Here is a 15,353-nt window from a genome sequence, read left to right on the forward strand (position 1 = left end):
CACTGACTCACTCACTCACTCACACCCACTGACTCACTCACTCACTCACACCCACTAACTCACTCACTCACTCACACCCACTAACTCACTCACTCACTCACTCACACCCACTGACTCACTCACTCACACCCACTGACTCACTCACTCACTCACACCCACTGACTCACTCACTCACTCACACCCACTGACTCACTCACTCACTCACACCCACTGACTCACTCACTCACTCACACCCACTGACTCACTCACTCACTCACACCCACTGACTCACTCACTCACTCTTGCGCTTTGTTATATAGCATTCCTAAATGGGAAGGATGCAAACTCTCTCCTCAAGCGTTTTCCACGTGCTAATGGGTTCCTGGAGGAGTTTCGGCAGGGTAACATCGAGAGGGAGTGTGTGGAGGAGAGCTGCAGCTTCGAGGAGGCCAACGAGGTGTTTGAGAACAAGGAAAAAACAGTAAGTGCTTCTCCACATCAGACTGTGAGTTCCAGTTAAGAATTTTTTTCCAGCTTGTAATTTACAGTAAAAATGAACCAGTGAATTAAACATCCAGAATAGATTCCTAACAACATTCCTATCATTTCGGTTTAATGACAGTAAGACGAGCGTGTAATTAAACTACAAGCTGTGTGGTCAGGAACTGCTGGCTGGCAGAGCCAATCCTGAAAACTCACATTTTCTATCGAACCCTTTTACAATACCTGACGGTTTCACTGTTGATCTCATCTGCCGCTCAAAATGTCTGACAGGTCAGTCTACAGAATCTACAGGAGCAGAAACGCTTCGATTTAGGCTTTCGTTCCTATATCGATATCCTGAAATGCGTTTTCAGTAAATGTCTTTATTAGCATTCGTGATGATCAGCCTTCGACTGACCGAGCGATTGTATAAGACCCCTCAGTTGGAAATGAGTCAGTGTTGAGCTCATTGAACTGCTGTAAAGATGTTTGGTGTTGTGTAACTTGCCCACCAGACCAGAGCTGCTATCGCTGCTTAGAAATACTGCAGGATGCCGAGTTTCCTTTTGTGAGACATGCAGCTAAGCACGAATTAGTCATTAGTTGTGTTTTTAAATCCACAGACATTTCTTCTGTAACTGATTAGTAACGATGGTCAGTTATCCGTTCCTGCCGTAATGATGTAATGTAATTCAAATGAAAATCAAAGACAAAAAACTAAAGAAATAAAACCAGATAACACGATAAACACATCTCTTCCTGATCGTAGATGGAGTTCTGGAAGACCCGCAGCTTGTACACCGTGAACAACAACGCAGAAACGCGTTCAGGACGCGCTGACACCGTGTACATGGTTGTCCCGTTGCTGGGTGTAGCCCTTCTCATCATCATTGCGCTCTTCTTGATCTGGCGCTGCCAGCTGCAGAAGGCCACACGCCGGCGCCCGGCGTACACACAGAACCGCTACCTGGCCAATCGCAACACTCGCAGCCTTCCCAGAATCCTCGTGCACCGCGACACCCCTGCACATTCAGACAACTCGCACTCCAATGAAAGGCCCAGCATGGTGCTCAGCGGAGGGGAACGAGAACGAGGTGGCGTAAGCTCAGGGACCCTGGACTGCTCGTTGCAACCTCCGAACGGCCGCGGACTCTACGTGCAGGACTCGTCTATGTCCGTCGCGTCTCGTCTATCGGGGGCCACACCCCCCCCGTCTTATGAAGAAGTGACAGGCCACTTGGAGAGCAGCAGCGATGAGAACACCACCCCGTACAGCGACCCGCCTCCCAAGTACGAGGAGATCGTTAAAGAAAAGTGAGGGTACAACTTTGTTGGTCTCGATCAGACCTAAGTGTGTTTAGGATCCCACATTGCCACCTACGTGTGTGCAGGAGGAGAGCTACCAAATGGTCATCCTTAAAATGTTTTTATTTCCTGGAGTCAAATCATCCGGACTTGTTTCTTGTGGATGAGACGCCTGCGTTTTTTTGGGGGGTTTTTTTTTGCACTCTTCCGGAACCACAACCAGCTGCTCACCACACCGCTACACCTCGCACCATCGTCAGTGTCTTTCATCGTATTCAGTGCTTTTTTAACAATCGAGGCTCCACCGTGGTTGAACGGAGTGAGGAAAAGGAGACGAGGTGTTTTTCCGTCTCGTTTACGTTGTACAAAATGAGGTGGAGCTGCACAAAACTTACGAGCATTTGCATTATTACAAAGAGACAACCTTGTGTTGTTGTTTTTTTTTTGGATTTTTTTTTTAAACACAAAACGGAGAATCTACTGTTGAACCTAATGTAAACAAATGTGTGTGCCATATTCCACGTGTATGTCGCTACTATTACTACTAGTGATTAGCCAGGAAGTGTCCCAGACGCCGACGTTCCTATAAACCCGTTCAAAGTATAGATGTAAAATTACTACAATACTGCACCAGAGGGGATTTTTAAAATAATATGCAAATAACAACTCACACACACAACAATGTTAGAAAGATTTCCTAGTTTGTAAACTCTCCTAATCTGCGTACCAAAATCAACACACGCCTTAAACACTTGGGTTTAAACATCAATCAGTCTGTTCTGTGTTTAACAAAGCTGTCAGTGATTTCACCAAAATAATGAGGGTTTACTCTCAATACTGTGCTCACACACACACACACACAACAATCACAAGACACTGTCTACATCCGATGCGTGGTGGCGGCTCGTCTATAGGGACAGATCGGGCAGAGCAACAACGGACCGAAGTACTAATTTATTTATTAATTATTTTTTTTGAGTGACTAGCGATTTGAAAAGAAAAAAAAAAAACGCTCCATTGCTTTGCTAGTTTTCTTGATGCTCCTTGTAACTCCATAGTGTTATCACCCCTAGTGGTCAAACAGAGGAACTGCAACATTCGCTGTTAGAAGCCTATTGGGACAGGAATGACACTGCCCCATGCTCAATGAGGTGGAGCAGTAGATGGCACAGTTAATTACACGGTTGCCAGTACCGTGTTTTCTACCCTAGATTGGGGTAAAAAATAAAATAGTAAATAAATAATTAAAAGGCAAGATTCTGTTCTGTATTTGATAAAATAAAATAAAAAATCGAATAGGTTTCTACCAAAAAAGGCACAGTGTCAGGGTAGGAAGGGTGGATGTGATGTACGGGATTCTGTCGAGGTGGAATAGGGAGATTATGGAGCAGATACATCAGAAATCAGGTGCGTGTGTTTTCATCACAGCGATCGTTTTACACACAAGGGTTGAGAATACGAAGGATATAGTATAATAGCATAAGTCAAGCGTCTCTCGGCTTTATTTCATTTGAGGTCGCGTCGTTATTAATGTCGTCCTGCCCAACGAAATCTACGGTCAAGAGCCGCCTCTGCTGCTGCGACTACATGTAAATAAACATATAATATAAAATACAGATAGCACAATTACTGGATAAACTAACATTCCAGATCCCTAAAGATTCTTCCCCACATTCCTCCCTCCGCTCTGACTGTTTACAGCTTTTGTTACTCTTTTTTTATATAACGGCATAAACAATGTGTGTAATTTGTTTAAAAAAAAAAAAGAATGAAAAAAAAAGCATTACGTTGCTTTCGACTTCACCAAGTGCTATACTGTAGTATTTTGTATAATGCTGCTTGTCTTCATACCATGTCATTCCTCACCTAACTATTTACGACTCGGAGTTCGGAGTCTTAACCGGATGCTAAACTGCCCGACTGAAATAGTCTTTTTTTTTTTCAGCTCAGGTTTAAGCCAATCAACTGCCACCTTTGCAGGAAATATTGTGTGCAGATATGTTTGATATATAAACACACATAAATATGAAATCCTTTTTCACTGCCACTACCAAATCGAATGATTGTGCACTAGTATATGGGCGATTATTATTCTTATAATTATTATTAGTATTTATTTTTATTTTCAAATGTAAGGGCGGTTTAGCACGGCTACTATCGGGCGAAATAGTGTCTCGTGTTAATCACCGTACTTTCGGCCGAGGAGCTTGATAGCGAGCTGACTTGGGACTCCTGATCCAAAGAGTTTGACAAAGAAGCTTTTGGTGCAGGCTCTCGCTAGGAAGAACACTTGCATACAAAGCTTATCTTATTATAAGGCTTTTTTTTTTAGAATAGAGTTGAGGTCAGTGTATGTTGCATTCCTACGGTTTTCAGTATGAAAGCAAGCGAAAGTTGTTTTTTTATTTTATTCCTGGGCCAAAAACTAAAACAGGGAATGAATTCACTTTTTTCTGCAGCAAAATTCTGCTCGTGCTACTTTACAGGGTCGCAGAACCCATTCGGAGGAAAGTGTAGTCTGCCCTCTTCCACGTACATGAGCTTATACTATAGATGCCTGGCTGGATGATTCTTGTGTCACTGTGATTGACCGGGCAGACAGAGAATGCCCCTCACACCCAGCTCTTTTGGACTCCAGGCCATTGAGATCTATTGCAAATTCATTTACATTTACTACATTGGGCAGACTTCCTTATCCAGAGCGAATTACATTTCATCTCGTTTATACAGCTGAGCAGTTGAGGGTTAAAGACCTTGCTCAGGGACCCAATTTTCCACCAGAAAGAACAGGGTGCTGGTTCAAAGTTGGTTCCACCGGCGAACCTTCTAAGAACCGGTTTGTCTTTCCGTCGGTTAGAGAGCGTCACAGAGCCGAGTCTGACGTCACTGTATACGTGTCACGTTACACAGCGACATTAGCGCAGCAGCGACAAACACATGAACAACAATGGCGGATGTTGCGTTACTGTTAATGCTCATGGCTTTGTGGACCAAACGCGGTGAATCCGATGTGTACGTGCAGCTCCGTGTAATCTGTATAAACGGAGGTTGTGATCGAGAAAGTACGTAACGTTATTTTATCATTAACACAGAAAAAAGTTAGCCTTAGCATGTAGCTAACTACTATCATGTGTTGATAATTGATCATATTGCGGTAAAGTAAAAGTCTATTCAAAATTAGTATACTTAAGGCACATTATCAAATGCGCTAACAGTAGCCCCGCCCACAGCCCCTGACGCAAGCGGTTCTTAAGTCTAGACCAGCAACTTTTTGGTGCTACTTAAGAACCACTTTTCCTGGTTCAGAGCCGGTGCTTTGGCTGTCAAAAAAGAAAGAACTGGTTCTAAATTAGGCTCCGAACCTGCACTCAAACTGCCTCGGTGGAAAAGGGGCAATGGTGGACCTGGGATTTAAACTCGCAACCTTCCCATCGGTAGACTCAACACCTTCACCACTAAGCTACCACCAATTAAAATTTTTCTTTTGTGCTATTTGGATAAAAATATTTTTAATAAATAAAACGGTGATTTATTTTATTTATTTAATGTTTCTACCCGTTTCATCGTACAAACTCCAGAAGTCCGTATTTAGTCCATCAGGCATTAACCGCAATCTTCAATCAAAACCTTTTGCTATTAGCGACCCTGCTGTTGCTGCTACACACCGAGATGACTGTTCAAGATTATTATTTTAAGTCCAGTAATTGTTTTTAATTCCAAAAAGTACATTTTGCTTTTTTTTCCAGTTTGAAATAATAAAACGACGACGAACGCAACATACGCTGACCAGCTGAGCTCAGGCTTTCTGTCTATGTTCGGTTTTGGACCCCGATGATAGATTTCCTGAGATTTGAACTCAGAAGCAAACCTAGAGCAAGAAATTCAGATTATAACGCTGAACAAGAGACTCGGATGATTATAGAAATAACGATGAATGCGGCTATTAGGGGTTAAACGTATCAGGCTTTGTTGCTGTATGTGTACCGTAATTTAAAATTCAGACTGTGAAGTTTTGGGGCGGAGCTTCAATTCTCGTGCCTTTCTTTTTCCTGTCGGATTTTTTTGAACACATGAAGGTGGTGATCGGATTATCAAAGCCGTGTGAATGGTTAGTTGAATGAAATTTTACACCGAGCCCCAGTGACTGCGTTGAGTGTCGTGATGGCTGGAACATCTGATCTGATCTCAGTCGGATTGGAGCTTAAGAGCAGTGAACAGTATTTGAAAATGAATTTCATATAGAAGCCACATTTTCTCCTCAAGTTCTCTTCAAATAGCTACATAAACACAGGACCAGCATAACTGTTAAGGTTTACACACGTTATAACCGGTGAGGCTATGCTAGCTTGCTGATTCCCAGCAGCTAACTGTTTAATAACGGTGTGTTTTTCAATACGACGTTGTGATCCGTCGTTACGGTTCTTATCCTTTTTGACTCTAATCTATGTCTCTTCGGCTCAGTTCACGGACTTTAAAAATGATCCGATCGTACGAAAGTTAAAAGCTTTCGTACACGTGGTTCAAGTATCACAGTTACGTCGGTTGCTAATTCGACCACTCGTGTTGTTCAGGAGTGAGTGTGTGTATGTGTGTGCATATGTGTGTGTTATCTATTATTATTCCCATTTCTCTACCTACAATGTGCCACCAGAGCCACGTGATTTGTTTACATGATGTGGCGTGTCATGTGAATTTACGTGCACCTTCGGTCTTCTGCTCAGCTTACCTGCATGACGCTTGTTTTGTTTCATCGTAATGTCTTATTTTTTAAGACTGTAAATGACATCTATCTTTTTACTAAGGCTCTAGATATATATATAGTATGTCGACGTGCTGGTTACACCTATTTAAACCTTTTTTTTTTTTTTAAATCAACAGGAGCGCTGTTGAATATTGTAATACGATCCATGTTTATGTAATACGATCAAACGATACATGCGTGTATGTGTGAAAGTGTATAAAACATGTTAAACATATCTCTAACTATATATTCACCTTCCCCATTCTACACAGATGTACTATTTTTAATATTTACACCCATATACTCTCACTGGCCACTTTAATAGAAATGCCTACAGAGCTGTTTCTGGAGTTCAGTCATGCAGTTGTTGAATTTTCAGCCAATCAGGTAGCAGTAGATTGTGTAGATCATGATATCGTGTAGATCCAGGTCAGTATTAACTAAAGGACGCTTTAGTAACCGAAATAACTGTTCTTTTAAAACCGTGGCGAGTTGAGAATCACCTCCTCAATAGCTCGAAGCTTGAGGTGGATAAACTACAACAGCAGACTATGTTGGCTTTTACGGTTTTCCGAGATAAATAAATAAATAAACAAACAAATAAATAAATAAATGCCGCATTAAAAAGACCTTGCATCATAAGTTGGGATTTTGGAAAAAGCAGCAAAACAAACAAATTTATTAAAAAAAAAAAAAAAAAATCAGCAAAATTAATGACATTTCGAAAGAAGCAGTAAAATAAAGCAAATCTTTGGGACAAAAAGCCTCAAAATCAAGAAAAATTTTGAAAAAGGAAGCAAAATCAAACAAACGTTCGAAAAAAGCCACAAAATCGAGCAAATGTTGAAAAATAAAAGCTGCAAATTCAAGTTACAATGATCACTAGAGGGACTGATTACTTTCTAAACGGATGACTGTATGAATGACCAGAGTCTCTATCAACGTTCCTATCAATGTGGCCGTCTTGATGCACTGATGCTTTAATATTTTTTCCGTTTTTTTTTTTTTTTTTGCAGAATTTTAACCTAATCATAATCGGGCTATAAATACGCATACAGAGCTACCGTTAGCACAAGGTCAACGAAGATGAAAAAGGTCATTCACACGATGTATGGTTTGTGTTCGTTTCTCTGTGAACTGAAAATTGTTGGTCTTCCCCCTGCCAAAAGGATTTTTTGCTCAAGTTTACATCTTTATAGAGCTTCCAGTCATAATGACTTAAAAAACGGACATGACACTCATGTAATCCCGGCTGTAAGAAATCTGCTCAGATGTACGTCAGTCTGGTCTTCAATGCTGTACAGGTCACAAGCTTCAATAATAAAAAAAAAACACCCATTGCTCTTGTTATCTACTGCATTTTTGATTTCTGTATCCTATCCTTCTTCAGGAACATTTACCGAAGTAGATTGTGAACACTTTTCGACTCGACCCTTATGTTTGATAATTAAAGCTCCAAAGTATTAGCATTTTGCTTTAATATTACAAAATGTACCTTGATGCCATGATTTAAATCTTTTCATATACGTTTTAAAGACACAGAAGAATCATGGTTTCATGGAAGAATTATACATATATTTCACCAGACAATTAGTTGATCAACTGTCAATATTTGTCTTTTTTTTTTTTTTTTTAATATTCAGTGGAACTTTGAAGCTAATGTAGCTAACAAATAACAGAAGCTTATGACACCAAATTAGCACCAAGCAAAACAACATTTTGGCAAATAGCTTTCTGTTTCCCAAATGATTTTTTGTGTGTGTTTGAGTTTGATGCTAATTGTTAGTTCGAAGCTTTTATTATTTGTATATTTGCAGAGTTTTGAGGTTCGAGATTCCTAAACGCAGAAAAAAAAGACTTAAAAAGGCTGATCGACTTAACCGATATTCAGTAAAAATATTGAATACATTTTTTTTTCCATTCTGAATAATTCATTTTAAACAAACAGAAAATTATTACAACTAGCTCTTAATTTAATTAATAGATAGCTGGGCTTAATGCTGATATTTTCACCATGTTTGGTTGATGTAAATAATTCTGGAATATTATTATTATTATTATTATTATTATTATTATTATTATTATTATTATTATTATTATTATTTAACATGGATTTTACCCCATTCTATTGTTCTCTGGCATAACAATGTGTTTCCAAGTGCCAAAATTTCATTTCTGTCAAAGCACTGACTATATCTTTTGTGAATTATTAAACAAGTGAATTATAAAACTGTGTTTATTTATTGCTCCATCTTAAAGAAAAGTGTTTACAGATTATTTCATTGTTGTCTGTTTTTTTTTTTTTTTTTAATGGCGAATGATTCATTCCACCTAAACGACTCTACCAAAGTGAATCAAACGAATCGTTTCGATTCACAGGCGCTGATGTATTTTTACAGTGTAAACATGGTCTCTAAAGGGATAAACCTGTTTCATTTGAGGTTCTTCACGTGTCTTTTGGACTTCTATGACTTAGACAATGAAGTGTTTTTGATATTTCATCCGAAACACCGCCCTGTTTAGTTATACAAACAAACGAATCTCCAAAGAGTTTGATTCAAAAGTGAATCATCTCGTTCTCATGCAAGGTTTGTTTGTCATGTGAGGTCATTTACAGTGTCATCACCCTTCACGGTAACACCTGAGGTTTGTGGAAATATTTTATTGTTTTTTATTTTATAACTAAATCGTGTTTTAGTGTCGTGTCATTTCATGCTAACTCTATTAGCGGGTTGAATCGACTCAGTGTTATTACTGTTCGTGTCATTCTGCCCTTCGTATGAACACACAATATAAGTATATTTATATAATAACTATATTATCTCACTTTTTTTTAACGTTTATTGACCCACTGTTTGTTTTTCCTTCATCAGAAACCTGACTTCTTACTTTGCTAATTCTGGCTAATTTAACTTAACGCTAATAAGCTAAGCTAAGCTATTAGCTAGTTTAGTATTGTTTCAACTAGCTGTCATTTAATCATATTTCTGGGATTATAGATGCACCACAGACACATTTTCTCTTATAAATTAACAGATTATTTGAGTAATCCGTCTATACCTGTTTTTTGTAGAAATCTACAACGTTTACTTTCTGTAAGCTATAAAAGTTTATTAACTTTTATTGTTTCAACAGCACTATACTTCTGTAAAACACGGAAAATAGCATTTAAACTATTACTATAATCGGTTTAATATTTGTAGTGACCCTTGTATTATCCTCTAAATTCTTGCATTTAAGCATTTATCTGTTTAATTCACAGATTCCATCAATTTTTAAGAAACATTTTTTTTTTTTTTTTTGTTACTGGAGATTTTAAGGACCATAATGCTGAACTTTTCCCTGTCAGACCACGTTATGTCAGTTTTTTACAGACCTACTTTGGATTAAATCCAATTAACTCAATAATTAATTAATAATAGCTACTACATTCTCAATAATGAACCAGAACCAGTGGACATAAGGGTCAGTGTTACTTTTGGAAGCAAGTAGACAGAAAGCTAGGGTGCCAAAACATTTGGAGGTAAGTGAAGACGAGCATGTGATGTCATCCGAATACTCTTGAGGAAGTTCTCCTCATTGTGCTGAATGATTTGATATGTCACAAGTCCATGTTGTGCTAATTTTTAATTTTTACGTGACCTCATCAGAATACCCGTGAGGAAGTTCCCCTCATTGTTCTGAGTGTTTTGATATGTCACATGTCCATGTTGTAAAAAGTTTTTTAATTTAGCATATTTTGGGGGCGGGGTACACCGATTTAAAACTTTGTTCGGAGTATCACTCTAAAGGATTTGGCCGAGTTTGGTGTAGATAGTTCAAAAGCTTGCCAAGTTATAAACCTCCAAAGTTTATAATGGGAGTCTTTGGGGAAAAAAGGCCACTTTGAGACACGGTACCGGAAGTACCGGTACTCGGATCGCTCAGAAAAGTAAAAGCAACAAACTTCAGCCCAGGGTCTACAACATATCCGAATTTGGTGCATGTGGCTCGAAATCCCTAGGAGGAGTCACTCTTGATAAATTTTTGTCTAAGCTTAAATAGGAAAACAGAATTTTGGCTTCTACAAAGCGACATAATTAAAAAAAAAAAAACAACCCTTGTTGTGACTCTGTACAATTTTTAAATCTCCTGAAATTATAATGTCCGTGGATGTTAGAGTTTGGCAATATGACCAAAAATAATCACGTTACGGTATTTCAGTTACGGTATTTCAAGACATTTTTATAATACGTGGAAAGCATTATGATATATTGGTGACAGGAATTTTGCATATTTGGAAATGATTAAAAAGTGCTAAAAAATGTTTGAGTTATTTCAAAGCACGTATCAAATCAACCGTCACTAAGCAGCTGTGTTAACAACGCTGATTCCTCAGGACTCGTTCCAGCAATGACGGCTCCGGTGTACATCGTCGACGGCTCTCCTCTTCGAGATCCGCACTTCACAGCCGCGATCAGCGAAAGGATGCGAGTCCCGGAGCGGCTCAGAGTCGCTCAGGGGGCTTTGGAGGATCTGAAAGCCAGGGCTGAAGAGCTGCCTGCTGCTTTCAGCATGCATGTCCCTGACAGACTGGCGTTAACAGGTGGGGAAACAGCAACTGGTGCTCCAGCTCTAAAAAGACTGGACTCTTTTGTACTTGTGTATACACGTACATGATAATAAATGCCATTGGTCATACTGAGAATGGAAATTCTTCAAATAGAGGAGATAAATGACACTTGCTGCATGACATTTGTCAATAAATGTCAATTTTACCTGGTTGCTATACATCCAGGATCACGCAAGGCTTTTAAACCCTCTCAGTTCTGTTCTATAAGTGTGTGACATTTTGGACACACCTATCAGTTTATCCATAAATCCTTGTTTAAATCTGACAGATGCTCCTGACCTGAGTCCACGGCCCCTCTTCTCCCATCACAACGCTAGAGGTTATGCGTCTTCCATGTGGAACCTACAGCAGGGACCCTGGGATAGGGAAACGTTTACACGAGGGCACGTTCAGGTAATCCGACTCACTAAACCTCACCACATCTTCCTTTGTGCACAGAAGGTAATTTAAGATAATGATTCCTTTGTGATGTAGCAGTGAGGACAATGTGTAGCGACAACAGGTAAGTGGTTAATGACCGATAAGCCTTGCATGTAATTCTGACTATCTGCTTGCTATCATTTGTTTGTTCTTTATCCATTGTGTTCTTACCATTTTAGATGATCTTTTTGTCTTCCTGTTTGTTATCAGCTGCGTAGGCAGAGTAGGCTACGTATTACAGACGCCGTAAAGAGGCTGTCGAGAGGCTTTAACGGTTTACCTTATGGTCCACAGAGTCCGCTACGGAGATCGTATAGCGACCAGACTTTTGGTAGAACCCCATCCGGGACACCAACACACTCCAAACACTCTTCTTCAGGGTGAGTGAAAAGCACTTTGTTGTTCGAACAGCAAACAGACTTCTCCTGAGCAGTTGATGCTTTCATGCGTGATATAAGTGAACTAGTATTAGAGAATTAGATTCACTGAACTACTTTAAAATACAGCAAATAAATAAATAAAATAAAACAAAAATCCCTTGACATCAAAAAGGCTGCTCATGCCATCATCAGTAATAAACTAAATAGTGCTTGATTTAATTTAAAATAAATTAGACACAAAAACATTACTCCCCGGTTATCCAAATACACTGTGAGTCAAATAAAATTCTATCATTATCATGTTATTATTGCTGATTTTGTCATTTTTAAAGCAACCAGCAGAGGGCGAGATAATAAACTTAAAAAGTACAAAGTTGAGTTCCAAGCAGCTCAACATCACTGTTGGTGTTTTAAATTCTGTGTGACAAATGCTAAGAGCAATGTTTTATAATACTGATGTGTTTATGTACATGTTATATGTTCAGTATAAATCTATAAAACTGCTATATTCTTTAGTTCAGAAATGTGTTGATTAGATAAATAGATTAGATGGATATAGTTGCGTTTGGTGGAAAATGCTTAAATCCTCAACTATCCTTGAGAAATTGGTTCCTCGGTTGTTTATTTAGCTCAGTTTCACTTCAGCCAGATGAAAAATATCTCTGTCCTCTAAATTCATTGACCTGCTCCCAACCTCGAAGGTTTTACGATCCTTCGCTGTCGCTCACTTCCCTTCATGTATCCCTGCTTTTATAGATGCCTTTAAGTAGCTAATGTACATAACACTGGTTTGTGTGTCACATCTTTGGCACCTTCCTGTCGGTCCGCCAGCAGCCAGAGTGCTGGAACGATGCTCGCTGTACCTACAGTCCCGGCCCTACCTGAATCCCGGGGGCTCGGTGCAATTGCCCCAGTCCTCCTGACACCGCACAGCATTCTGCAGGCTGCCAAGAAGCTGGGCAAGCAGGCCTCGGACAAAATCCTCCAGACCGTAACTCAGAAATACTCCTCCAGGTGACATTCCTCCCTTCACCTGCCTCAGATTTTCTCACCTACTAACAGGTTCTGGTTTGATTACCAGTTCTGACTCTAAAGCTTCCTCCGCAAGGTTGAGCAACCTAAACATACTGTACAAAGTTTGTGAATTTACACGCTACTAACACACGCTACTCCTGGTACAGTTCTTCTGATTATGGATTCTTCACTAATCCCTTTAAGTTCGCTTCAACCTTCATGCTAATAACACTAACATGTTGGCATGCACTCATTTAGTTAGCTTAGAGAACTCGCTCTGCTGTTTAAATACAGTTTCATTGAGTTCACTGTGAGTTGAATTAGAGACCTGTGGGTCTCTTCCTTCTGTCTGAAGGTTTGGTTTCCCAGAAAATCCTTCACCTCAACCAGGCGCTGATCCTGAGCAGGCCAGGACAAGGTGACCGAGAGTTTTGTTCTTTTTTTTTTTTTTTAAAACATCAGACTAAATTGAAGTATCAGATGGTTTAAGTGACTTCTAAGCCATCTTCGATGTTTTTCCAAGAACCTGATCATGTTTTAAAAAAAAAAAAAAATTAATAACACTAGTAAGCATGTAGTGAAGATTTGATGGGCTAAAATCTGATCTGATGTTTTCTGCTCCTCCAGTAACAACACACAGGAGTTCTGGCGCAGTCCTGAGGAGGAGAGCGGAACTACAGTCGAGTTTATAGCGCTACGACGACAGGTTCGTTTGGGGAAAAAAAAATTATTCTGAGACTCTTGCAGATCTGCACACTTAGTATATGTACAGTGTATGTACAGTTTCTGTAAATCGAGGTGATTTTCATTCATGGATGAGGGTTTCTTTCAGGGTTTGAGGTAGGGTATATTCACAAATAGGAATGTCACGGTCATATAAAATTCAAATAAATAAATAAATAAATAATACGTTCTAATTCAAAGTATAAAAATGGCCTCAGCCCGGATCAGCCGCACTGCTCTGCTGCTGTCCCGCTGGTTTGTTTCGGGCTGCGTCTCAATCAAGTCCCTAAGGTGGCGAAGCAACATGAAAACATTTATGAGCTCTTAAACATGAGCTCATAAATGTTTTCATATTGCTTCGCCACCTAGGGACCCGATTGAGACGCAGCCCATGAAATAGCTGTGTAGTGGGCGGGAACTGACAGGTGAAAAGGAAATGTGGGGGTGGTGACATCAACAATTTATCAAGTTAAACAGGACGATGTGCCATTTATATCTCGTACATTATTCCATCGTTAGTTGTCGGTCATGCGATTCACAAAATAACTAGATGGCACCAGATTCCACCCGATCACGATTTTTCCAGCAGCAGCAGCGATAGTAGAGTATCGAGAATTTCCTCAAATATGTCCCGCTGGGATTAGATTTGTCTCTAAATGCCTGAACGACTTCTGTTTGCAGATGATAAAGATGAACAGACGGATAGCAAGTCTGGAGAAACAGAACGGCGAACGCAAGCAGAACGAACTGCTGCTCTTCTCACTACTGCTGTCTGCCTGTCTGGTCAACGGTTGGTTCTGGATGCGCAAATAAACCCACAAAGCCCTCCAGGAGATCAGCTCGCTAACACACGCTAATTAACTGTTGCACTTAATACAGCACTCAGCGTAGGAGCTCGCTGTGACCCGAGATAGGTGCGAGTCTGGAGTGTTGAGTTTGCGGGATTAAGAAGAATCACAAGAATTCCCACACTACTGTGAAAGTCATGACATTTCAGCCTGTTATATTATCACCTATTTTTACCCAATCACCCTTTTCTGGACTCCCCCTAAATTCTACTCGTTTGTAATTCTTATTTATTTTTTTCTTGAATCAGTAGAACCTTTCCTTACCACTAGAGGTCTTCTCAGGTCTAAAAAAATTTTACCCCACCCGAAGTGACCCAAATCACTGTTTACCCGAACCCGACGTGTGTATATATATATATATATATTTTTTAAGAAAGCCCCGACCCAAGACAAACCCGAAAAAATTAGACCCGAGTCCGACTCGACCGCAATTTTTTTTTTTTAACCCGACTGGATCCGAATGTTACTTTAGTGTAACCGCTACAGCGTGGATTCAAAATTGATTGACAGGTCAGTTTCAACGAAAATTAGCTTACCGCCAGTCACACGATGTCGCAAGCGGTCTTGGCAAACAGAGGAGAGGTTGGAAAATGACTCGAGTCGATGCACACACACGAGATACAGTAGTTCGGGTCTTCTCGGGTCCGTTCGGTAAAAACACATTCATTTTAAATTACCTGAGACCCGATGGCGCTATTATTATACCCGACCCGTGTCCGAGGCACACGAGAAACTTTTAGACACGAACCCGCTCGGGTCTCGGGTCGGACCTCGTGTTTTCGGATCTAAGTGGACCCCTGAAGACCTCTACTTACCACCACACTCTGTCTTTCAGTTCACAGCCTGAT

General features: G+C 40.0%; 2 protein-coding genes across 9 annotated transcripts in view; both read left to right on the top strand.

Annotated features, from left to right (window-relative positions):
• The window catches only part of LOC113662458 (transmembrane gamma-carboxyglutamic acid protein 3), a 14,279-nt gene extending 6,432 nt beyond the window's left edge, over positions 1 to 7,847 (top strand). For all 3 annotated transcript variants that reach the window (XM_027177328.2, XM_027177331.2, XM_027177332.2), the window contains exons 3-4: positions 300 to 460; positions 1,232 to 7,847. In XM_027177328.2, the coding sequence (XP_027033129.1) occupies positions 300 to 460; positions 1,232 to 1,780 (710 nt within the window). In that variant the 3' untranslated portion in view covers positions 1,781 to 7,847. The remainder of the gene's footprint in view (positions 1 to 299; positions 461 to 1,231) is intronic.
• A 1,034-nt stretch (positions 7,848 to 8,881) lies between these two features.
• On the top strand, positions 8,882 to 14,959 carry LOC113662414 (mitochondrial fission factor homolog B). 6 transcript variants are annotated; one of them, XM_027177207.2, is made up of 8 exons: positions 8,884 to 9,154; positions 10,887 to 11,093; positions 11,389 to 11,513; positions 11,835 to 11,920; positions 12,755 to 12,934; positions 13,290 to 13,352; positions 13,562 to 13,640; positions 14,339 to 14,959. In XM_027177207.2, exons 2-8 carry the CDS (start codon positions 10,901 to 10,903, stop codon positions 14,468 to 14,470), a joined length of 858 nt encoding a protein of 285 aa, XP_027033008.2. In that variant the 5' UTR covers positions 8,884 to 9,154; positions 10,887 to 10,900; the 3' UTR covers positions 14,471 to 14,959. The 6 variants fall into 6 exon arrangements, with proteins under 6 accessions (XP_047661962.1, XP_047661963.1, XP_027033008.2 ...); XM_047806004.1 differs by having other exon boundaries at positions 10,899 to 11,093; positions 12,752 to 12,934; XM_027177204.2 differs by having other exon boundaries at positions 8,885 to 9,154; positions 12,752 to 12,934.
• The last annotated feature ends 394 nt before the right edge of the window (positions 14,960 to 15,353 follow it).

Source organism: Tachysurus fulvidraco, chromosome 21, assembly GCF_022655615.1.
Source record: "Tachysurus fulvidraco isolate hzauxx_2018 chromosome 21, HZAU_PFXX_2.0, whole genome shotgun sequence".
In the NCBI taxonomy this organism is placed as follows: domain Eukaryota; kingdom Metazoa; phylum Chordata; class Actinopteri; order Siluriformes; family Bagridae; genus Tachysurus; species Tachysurus fulvidraco.

Excerpts from the sequence above, each read along its gene's own strand:
- LOC113662414 (XM_047806004.1), top strand. The coding sequence starts at position 10,901 with ATGACGGCTCCGGTGTACATCGTCGACGGCTCTCCTCTTCGAGATCCG. Across the intron at positions 11,094-11,388 it reads TGACAGACTGGCGTTAACAG|ATGCTCCTGACCTGAGTCCA; the intron begins GTGGGGAAACAG and ends TAAATCTGACAG. Across the intron at positions 13,641-14,338 it reads TTATAGCGCTACGACGACAG|ATGATAAAGATGAACAGACG; the intron begins GTTCGTTTGGGG and ends TTCTGTTTGCAG.